The following is a 9,825-nucleotide window of genomic DNA, read 5'->3' as shown; positions in this document are numbered from 1 at the left end:
GCGGGGGAGGGGGGGCCTCTGCCCTGCTACTGCTTGCCCAGCCAGAGCGGGGTGTGGGGATGTGAGCACAGTTTGCTCCAGAGGGCAGAGCCCCTGCTCCCAGCGCTGCTGTGCCTGCATCCTGCGACCCCCCTGCCCCGCTCCCTGAGTAACGTGCCCCTGTGCCCTGGCTGGGCAGCTTGTCCCAGCCCCAATCCAGAGATAAAATCCTTGTTAACAGCAGTATATGGAGATTAAATATAACAGACCCGATTACCTACTCATCAGACCTCTTCTCTTTCTGCAAGTTTGTGTACAGAGTCAAGCCCTTACTTTTCTCTAAAAGTGCAAAGTTTCAAGAAGTTAAATGAATTATGGATATCAAACAAGAACTAACTTTTTGTAGAAAACAATGATTAAATCGAGACTTCCTGACCAGTGATTTAAATCTTAAATGCTAGATCTTCAATCCAGCATTGAGGGGCAGGATCCTAAACAACAATTTAATCGATTAAAATTTCACTGAAAAAATGCCATTCTACCATCAAAAAAAAAAAAAAAGGTGAATTTAGTTTAGGTTTAACTCATGTTTTAGCTGAGTCTGACCTGAGCTAACCACTTTTCCTGGTCAAGGTCAAATCTTTAACAAAAGAAACATGAGAGGCATCTCTACTCAAGAATCTCCTTTAGCAAGCCTCTACATGGAAACAAATTAGGTTATGCAGTTCAATTTTCCAACACCCATGTGTTCTATAAAGCGGTTGTTTTATTCAGCTGAATCATGAAGTTCAGTAAGTACGAAATCACAAATAAAACTGAAGATACCTAACAGAACAGGCTCTGTCTTATTACAGTAATATTTCTACCTATACCACATGGAGGTAGAAATGTGGTAGTGCTGATAACAAAATTACTTCATACCAAACAAAATAGGTGCCATCAGCAGTTGTCTCAGATATCCAAAATATTTTTAGAAAACTAAGTCATTAAATATATTCAAGTCATCACTTTCCAACTTTTGACTCCTCAAACTAAAACCTCAACAACATTGTGGAGCTTTTATTCACCAGAGATAAAATTTGAAAGAATCAATCATGCTAGCGTATAATTAAAAACAGAGTTTTCTGTCTGCATTGCTGGTTGAGAGAAAAATGCTCTTTTTTAGAACTGTGGATCTATTAGATGTTTAAGTCCCCATAAAACTTCATGAAACAGACTGCTTTCAGCTCTGTTAACTGAAACTTGTATACATTCTTTCACAAAATTTGTTACTAACAACATTTGCACAAAACAGCATCTCTTTTCTATAGCTCACCTGCATTGATTTCAATGGAAATCTAGTGGCTGATCTGGAGAAGATTATGTCATGAAAAAGATAATCATCACAGGGCGATTAAATTACAGAAGTTGATAAAATTAAGATAAAGAGGCCACGTATTCATCCAAAGTCTATTAAAGCAAGTGAACAGAAATAAATATATTAAAATATTTCCTGATTTCTAAGAGGCCATATCAGTATAACCTGTCACCTGAACTCTCAGTTTCCTGGAAAAGTGCTTCATTTCATTTAGAAGCATCCCATCTTTGGTATAATACTGTACCTGTACTTGTTTGGTTGCTTGCTTTAGCCAAAGATCCAGTGTGATTTCTGCTGAGGCTGTCTTGAGCTGACTGAACATCTGAAGTGGACCATGATGTAGAACTATATCCCATAGGAACTTGTTGTAGTGAATGAGATACAACTGTACTTTGACCAGAAAATGCATTCGTCTCTTTAAACTGTCCAATAGCTGGAAGGCTCTGAGAAGTAAACACCTGCCCATATGGACTAGCAGTAGCCATAGAAGGATAGGAAAGGCTAGGATATGCAGCACTGGAAACCATAGGCATGGCATAATGACCAGAATTAAGGGGAAATCCCTGAGATGCAACTGAAGAGCTGACTGAAGTACTGTAGTGGCTACCAAAGGCAGAATATGACTGTGGAGTATTGGTACGTAAATAGGATGTAGATGATATTGCTCCTTGTCCAAGTCCTTCAGCTGACTCCACAGGATGAGGAGGAACTTTGCTGTATGACTGCTGTGATCCCTGTGTGTTCAGTAGGTTGGAACCCACAGAAGGTGTCAGAACACTTTGCGCTGGTACTGAATAGCCAGTAGAGTAGTAACCACCTCCATACTGATTATCCACTTGTGAAGGGATAGCTTTACTGGGCACTTGGGCATAGTGTCCTGACGGAGCACCATAATTTTGAGGATATCCAGTGAAGAACTGCATCTGATGCTGCACTGGACCTGAAATAAAGAGAAACATATGTATTAGAACAATACAGGTATCCTTTATAGCATTTTGCTATGACAGACAGTAGACAGAAGCAATCCTGTGTGCACTAACACTAAGATAGCAATGAGCAACATCTACCAAAAAAGCACGTTCTATCCAATCAATGGATGGGACAGAATGATTTAAGTAACAGAAAATATGAAAATGAAATGCTTTAACTAATTTGCATAAATCAAGGGTCCTCAGCCTTTTGAGACTCAAGGTACCCATTGTTTGACTTGAGGCACCCCCTCCATAACTTCTGTGAATTGAGCAGTACCCCATTTCAAAAGCTAATTTATTTATTACAGTGCTTGCCCCCTTGCAGACGGGTAGGCAGCAGCCATGTATAGAGGAGCCTGAGCCTGCACTTTTCTCCTTGCACCTCCTGGCACCCTCCTTGAGAATTACTGGCATACGTGCATGAAACCTGATTGTCAGCGACTCAGCTTAGACATCTGAAGATATGTTGTAAAAGGATTCTCCAAGACTGAAATCTTACATGTCACATTTGTATTTGGAGCATTTTTAAAAAGTATTAAAAAAAAAAAAATCGCTGGAAAAGAATCTGTTTATAGCAGAAAAGTAAAAAATAAGAATTGGCACTGCTTGGTATATCATACTAAGGATACCTCTCTCCTGAATGAGAAGGGAAAATAAGATCCTTCATTCAAAGCAGTCTGCCAGTGAATGAAAGCAAGTATCATCTTAGTTTATGAATTCCTAATAAGTGAGAAACGTGAAATGCTAAGTACATATTACTTTTTTTCAGTTTCATCTTCTATAGGAGCCTAACTATAAAATGACAGTACCTAAGACACCCCTTCATTTCCATTCACTGCTCTATACAGAGGTTGGCAACCTATGACCTGCAGACTATATCTGGCTTAAAGCACAGGGGAATGGCAGTATGATAGCTCAGTTCAGCATGTCCCCCTCTGTCTCACACCGTGCCGCCAATCCTGTTCACAGCCCCATTTCATCCCCTAGGCCATATGCTACTCACCACTGCTGCTGAATTTGGCACTCCCCACTGCTACTGGGGACAGGAATCAATGCCAAAGGGCAAAGACTGCAACAGGTGGCAGAGGCGCCACGTAGAGGCCTAGGTACTGTTGGAGGGGGGCGATGGAGGACTGGGACACAAGCAGTGGCCTGCTGCACTAGAAAGTTGATAAGTTGGACTAACCAATGAAACTATTCTAAGCACAAGTGCAACAGTACAAGTTAAACATACTGGGATTCTTGACTGAGGTATTAAGGAACTGAGAACTGACAACACAACATCCCTGTCTTTATACAAAGACCCATAGTAAAACTGATGATCAAGTTTTTTCTTACTCCTCTAGACAGTTCAGTCCTATATTAAAGTAGCTTTTTTCTACTGTGGTTTTCTTTTTTATTAGAACCAATTTATAATGACACCAAAGGATCCCCATAGTTTGGATCATCCTGAGCTACTATACAATTATTGCCCAGGTGACTATAGCATTTAGCCAGTGGAGACAAGGCATGACAACAAAGCAACAAGCCATAAACAAAAGGGGAACTGATAATTACTGAACTGTTGATTTGTGCTTTAATCTTTCTTTCGTGTCTAATGTGTGTTTGGCATTCAAGGTAAATGAACATTTTGTGTATATCATTTTAAAGAACAAGCCACAGAAAAATGACTGTTAAAAAAACAGTTTGAGAAAATTCTTCAAATTAAAACATTGATTAATTTGAAGGGTACTGTAACTATGAATAGAACCCTATTAGTGCTTGGCTATGGACCCAAGGTGCAGTCTGATTAGTTTGATGGAGCCTCTTTGAAATCACAACCTATTATGTTCAGTAGGCAAGCAAGAAAGCTAATAAAGGGACAAAGGTATAGCTCCCTGTGGAGAAAGAAAGAGGAGAATAGAAAGGGGAAAACAACCTCATTTTCTGAAGTGGCTAGCTGCCCTTTCAGTATACTTTAATGCACTATTTTTCTGTTATAACTTGGACCACTGAATAGCTCCCACTCTTTTTAATACAAAAAGATGAGATGAGACTGTTAGGCCATAAATTGCTGCTGAAATGGCAACTGGGCTTTTGGGGAAAAAGATAGTCCACATAGCCCAAAAGCCATTAAAAAAAAATACAAAAAGAAATACTGACACATTGTTTTCATAAGTGCAAGCCCATGCTGCATACAGCTCCAATTTTTTTTTTAAATGAGACCTTCAATTAATTAGCCATATTCCAATAACATAAAGCTTTAATGGTGTTGCTAATAGACTCCCAATGCACTTTCTGTATGGCTGAAAGGACACACCCAACAATGCACAAATACTCTAAAAATGTGCACCCCCTCTCTGGGGTTTGTTGCTTTATCTAAATACTTAAAACACCTTACGTTTGATTTTTTTTTTTACCAGCTTTCTATTCTACGAAGAAATTCTCTAAGTTTCTGCATACAAGTGCAAAATGTCTACGATCCTTTAATAACAAAAGGTACTCTGAATGAGACTTAGTAAGTAAAAGACTTTGCACAATCCAGAAATTGTGTTTTGTAGGGCTTCATCTCTAAATGTTAAGTTGTGTACGATACAAAATCTTGTATTTGCCAATTTACTTTTAAACTAGCATTATATAAATATAAAGACCGGGCATGGAGACAAGGCTCCAGCTAATTCACAGGATTTCAAATCTCCATCTCCTATGAAAAGACTAGACTGCTTTATTCCCAGATTTAAACAGTTTTAGTATTAACAGCAGTCAGTTCTAAATCATCAGATTTCATAGACATTAGGGCTGGAAGGGACCTCGGAAGATCATTGAGTCCAGCTCCCCGTCCGAAAGGCAGGAAGTCAGCTGGGGTCATAGGATCCCAGCAAGATAAGCATCCAATTTTCTCCTGAAGGTGTTCAATGTAGGTGCTTGAAACACCTCCGATGGCAGGCTATTCCAGACCTTGGGGGCTCAGACAGTAAAGAAATTCTTCCTTAAGTCCAGCCTGAAACAGTCTTAAAGTAGTTTATAACCGTTCGACCTCATCATCCCTTGGGGCGCTCTGATGAACAAACGTTCCCCAGATACTGGTGGTCACCCCTGATAAACTTATAGGTGGCCATCAGATCACCCCCCAGCCTGCGCTTTTCCAGGCTAAGCCTGTCACCATAAGGTCTGTTTTCCTGACAAAATGGCAAGAGTGTAAAAGCTGCAGTAACAAAAAAACCCAAACTAAATTATTTGTAACCAATCAGTAAAAGAGAGTAAACTTCGTTGTACAGAAACCTGACAAATTACCTAACTAAAATTTCAAATCCCCAGCCCTGTCTCCAGCAAGTTTCACAAAAAAAGGCTCTAGATATTTAAAGGCTCCAGTAGTATTCTTGGCTGGAAGCTTTTCTGCAATTCATCACTGACCATGTACAACAACAATCTCTTAGCTTCATTTTATGATTTAAATAAGATTTACAGCTTTAGAGATAACTAATTCACAGTTAGCTAAGAAAAAATCAAGAGTTCACAAGAGTAATCTTCCCGGTCATTCCTTAAAGAGACGATCCTTCAAGCCTAAATGGTGACAATCCCCACACAAATTAAAAGGGGCAGGAGTGCTCAAAAGCCCCCACGGCTCACCAAAAGCATCCACGAATGTCTCAAAGCTAAAAAGGAGGCATATACTCAATGGAAGGGAGGGGCCATCACCAAGGAAAATTATATCTCCATTGCCCGAGATTGTAGGGGGGCTGTTAGGAAGGCTAAGGCGGAGATGGAACTGGGACTAGCGACCCGGATCAAGGACAAGAAGTCCTTTTTTAAATACATAAGGGGTAAAAGAAGGTACCAGGTAATGTAGGGCCTCTGAAGGATACGCTAGGAAATCTAGCGGTCACACCAGATGGCAAAGCTAACCTCTTTAACAATTTCTTTGCCTCCATCTTTTTGAGCAGGGACCAGAGCATCCCCCACATTGGGATCCCCAACAGATCCAAGGGAGGTGCTGCTGGGCCCAGGGTCAGTGAGGACCTAGTCAGAGAACTTCTGGTGGGTCTAGACATGTTCAAGTAGCAGGTCCTGACACTTTCCACCCCAGAGTGCTGAGGGAATTAGCAGAGGTCATTGCGGGACCCCTGGCACAGCTTTATGAGCACTCATGGTGCTCTGGCGAGGTGCCGGAGGACTGGAAAAGGGCCAATGTGGTCCCCATTTTCAAAAAAGGGAGGAAGGAGGACCCAGGAAACTACAGGCCCATTAGTCTTACCTCGGTCCTGGGGAAGCTCTTTGAGAAAATTATCCAGGAGCACATCTGTGAGGAACCAGCGGGGGAGATCATGCTGTCAGACCAACCTGGTGGCCTTCTACAACCAGGTCACAAAATCCTTGGACGCAGGTGTTGCGGTGGACATAGTCTTTCTGGACTTTAGGAAGGCCTTCCATACTGTCTCTCACCCCATTCTCATTAAGCAATTAGGTGACTGTGGCGTCAATGCCTACACAGTCAAATAGGTTGCAAAATGGCTGGAGGGCCGCACCCAAAGAGTGGTGGTGGATGTGTCTTTTTTGAGCTGTAGGGATGCGGGCAGTGGGGTCCCCCAGGGCTTGGTCCTCGGGCCCGCACTGTTCAACATCTTCATCAGTGACTTGGATGAGGGGGTGAAAAGCACCTTGTTCAAATTTGCAAATGACACTAAAATATGGGGAGAAGTGGGCACACGATGGAGGAGAGGGACAGGCTGCAACTAGATCTAGACAGGTTACAGGGGTGGGCAGATGAGAACAGGATGGGATTCAGTACTGAGAAGTGCAAGGTATTGCACCTGGGGAGGAAGAACCAGCAGCATACCTACAGGCTGGGGAACTCCCTTCTAGTCAGCACAGAGGCAGAAAAGGATCTTGGTGTCATTACTGATTCCAAGATGAACATGGGCTGCCAATGTGGAGTCGCAGTCAGGAAGGCTAACCGCACCTTGTCATGCATCCACAGATGCATCACGAACAGGTCGGAGGTGATCTTCCCCTTCTATGCAACACTGGTCAGGCCGCAGTTGGAGTACTGCATCCAGTCTGGGCGCCACACTTCAGGAGGGATGTCGACAGCATCGAGAGGGTCCAGAGGAGGGCCACTCGCATGATCAGGGAGCAGCAAGGCAGGCCCTACGAGGAGAGGTTAAGGGACCTGAACCTGTTCACCCTCCACAAGAGAAGGCTAAGAGGGGATCTGGTGACCGTCTACGAACTGGCCAAGGGGGACCAGCGGGCTATGGGAGAGTCCCTGTTCCCCCGAGCACTACCGGGAGTAGCGATGAATAACAGCCATAAGTTGACCAAGAGTAGATTCAGGCTAGATATCAGGAGGCACTACTTCACAGTCAGGGCAGCTAGGATCTAGAACCAACTTCCAAGGGAAGTGGTGCTCACTCCTACCCTGGGGGTCTTCAAAAGGAGGCTGGATAATCACCTTGCTGGGATCGCTTGACCCCAGCATTCTTTCCTGCCCATGGCAGGGGGTCGGACTTGATGGTCTGCTTAGGTCCCTTCCGACCCTATCTACTATGAAACTAAACTATTATCAATTGTAATAGTCTAAAACAACAAATCCACTGAAATGCATTGTTTTAAAATCAACCAAAACTAAAGCAATTCAGTCCTTAACTTCCAAAAAGATACTTTTTCAGCAAACTTTCATATCTAAAGATGTAGATCTAGAAACTAAATAGAAAGTTCATCAGTGATCCAGGTTAGATATTGTTACTGCTGGCGTCTCAGGAGAAGATAGATACGCATAATCAAAAATGGATCACTTAAAAAATGACCCTCAGAAGTGAGAAACATCTTTGAAACATCCTTTTGAAACACTTTCCTGAAATGTCTGTATAGTTCTCCCATGAGAAGTTGGGGACGGGGCAGGATGGGAAGCTGGGAGGGTTTCAGCCCTTGTATAATGTTTCCATCCCACCAAACAGCTGTTTGAAGGAACAGGGTGCCATTCTCCCCTGGCAGGAACACTCCCAGTTCCCACCCCCAGGAGAATAGTCTCTGCTCCATGCACTCCTCTGGGTGAAACCAGTGCAAGGGGTGTGGGACCATGCTCTCATAGTGGCAAGGCTCCCTAAGTCCAAAGAGCCCTGTTATCATAGCACAGCTGTATTACACCCCCTGCATTCCTCTGGGCCAACCTGAAGAAGTGCAGGGCTCCAGATGGGCAGGGACCATTTTTCTGGCACTGTGGGAGGGTTCCAGCTGTAGACACATGGCTGCCTCACTCTGGCAGGACTGGTGCGGTGGGGTGGGATTTTTTCCAAGTCAGGTTCCCCACATGGCTCCCTGATTGCTCACCCCTGAATGGATTATCAGGGAACCAGTATGCTCCTTCCCTCCTCCTTCAGTCCTTTTCCCTTCATCCCTATTTCTGACAATTATATTGTAGATTTGCTCCCGCTTAACCTCATTTTGATAGATATGCCATTCCCTCAAGGTTCTCAACGGCCTCTAGGGACACAGAAAGCATTCAGATAATAGGGAGAAACCTGAGTAAATAGACTTCAAGGTTCTTTGGCAACACCCATTAAAAACTGGCAATTGATCAGATCAGTCAAGTGGCTGCAACAAGGGTCTGGCTGGGAAGCACCACCAAACACTTTACATCTAGATCTTAGGATTTCTACAAAACCTAAGTGCTGGCCTGTAGAAACTTCATAGCAATTTCACTCCATAGAGTGGAGGGGTTTCCCAGAGTGCCTGCTTCCTGAATCCCATTACCCGCTTCCTCCTCCAGCATTTTTACCCTGCCAAGGAGGGCATAGGAAATTCTCAAAACTTCACCAAATACAATCTGTATTTTCCAAAGAACATATTATTCTAAGTGACATGGGTTTCTGAATGAGTGATGTCTGGTTAACTACAGTAGATAGCAAAGTTACAACAGGATTATAGTCAATGACTGTCAGCAGACGCATCTACACAAGAACTTTAATGTCGCTCGCCTATTTTAATGCATATTAATGAATCACTAAAAAAACTGCTCTTTAGTTAATGCACATAAAGACAGGATAACGTGCATTTTCTTAGTACCTTACAATGCAAGTACTAGATTCAATGTGCATTAACTAAAGCGCGTTAATACACATGTAGATGCACCCAGCAGTATTAGGGTATCAGCGAAATTATAAAACAACCCTTGAAAAAGCAAACTCTTGAAACTCAAATCAGTCCTGAAACTAGAATATACAGCATACTTGATGAGTAGAAAGCTCACCATGGAAGTAAGCAAATGTCAAACCTTTGCAAAATCTGAGTTTCAGTCTACATGAATTTCAGTTTCTAGCCCTTCTAATTTTAAAGAATATGAATCTACATGTAAACTACACGCAAAAATGTACAATTTTTGCCTTTCATTTTAAATTATAATTAACAGTCAATCCCATTTACTGTTGGTGGCTATCTTGTCAAAGTCACATAATTTTTAACACTGGTAGTCTGGGTTTACAGTTTTGTGTAATCTAATCAGTTGCAAAAGCTGAGCTGAAATTTCAGGTATTATACACC

The 9,825-nt window shown here is 42.5% G+C and overlaps 1 protein-coding gene across 1 annotated transcript in view; it reads right to left on the bottom strand.

Annotated features, from left to right (window-relative positions):
• SEC24B (SEC24 homolog B, COPII coat complex component) overlaps positions 1 to 9,058 on the bottom strand; it is a 97,915-nt gene extending 88,857 nt beyond the window's left edge. Inside the window, exons 1-2 of the mRNA XM_006031254.2 lie at positions 9,040 to 9,058; positions 1,581 to 2,276 (exon numbers count right to left, since the gene is read on the bottom strand). Of these exons, the coding sequence (XP_006031316.1) occupies positions 1,581 to 2,276; positions 9,040 to 9,058 (715 nt within the window). The remainder of the gene's footprint in view (positions 1 to 1,580; positions 2,277 to 9,039) is intronic.
• Between the last annotated feature and the right edge of the window lie 767 nt (positions 9,059 to 9,825).

The sequence above is a fragment of the Alligator sinensis genome, unplaced genomic scaffold, assembly GCF_000455745.1.
Source record: "Alligator sinensis unplaced genomic scaffold, ASM45574v1 scaffold66_2, whole genome shotgun sequence".
Lineage (NCBI taxonomy): Eukaryota > Metazoa > Chordata > Crocodylia > Alligatoridae > Alligator > Alligator sinensis.
Note: the sequence above shows the minus strand (reverse complement) of the source record. Positions and strands in the feature narration are given on the sequence as shown.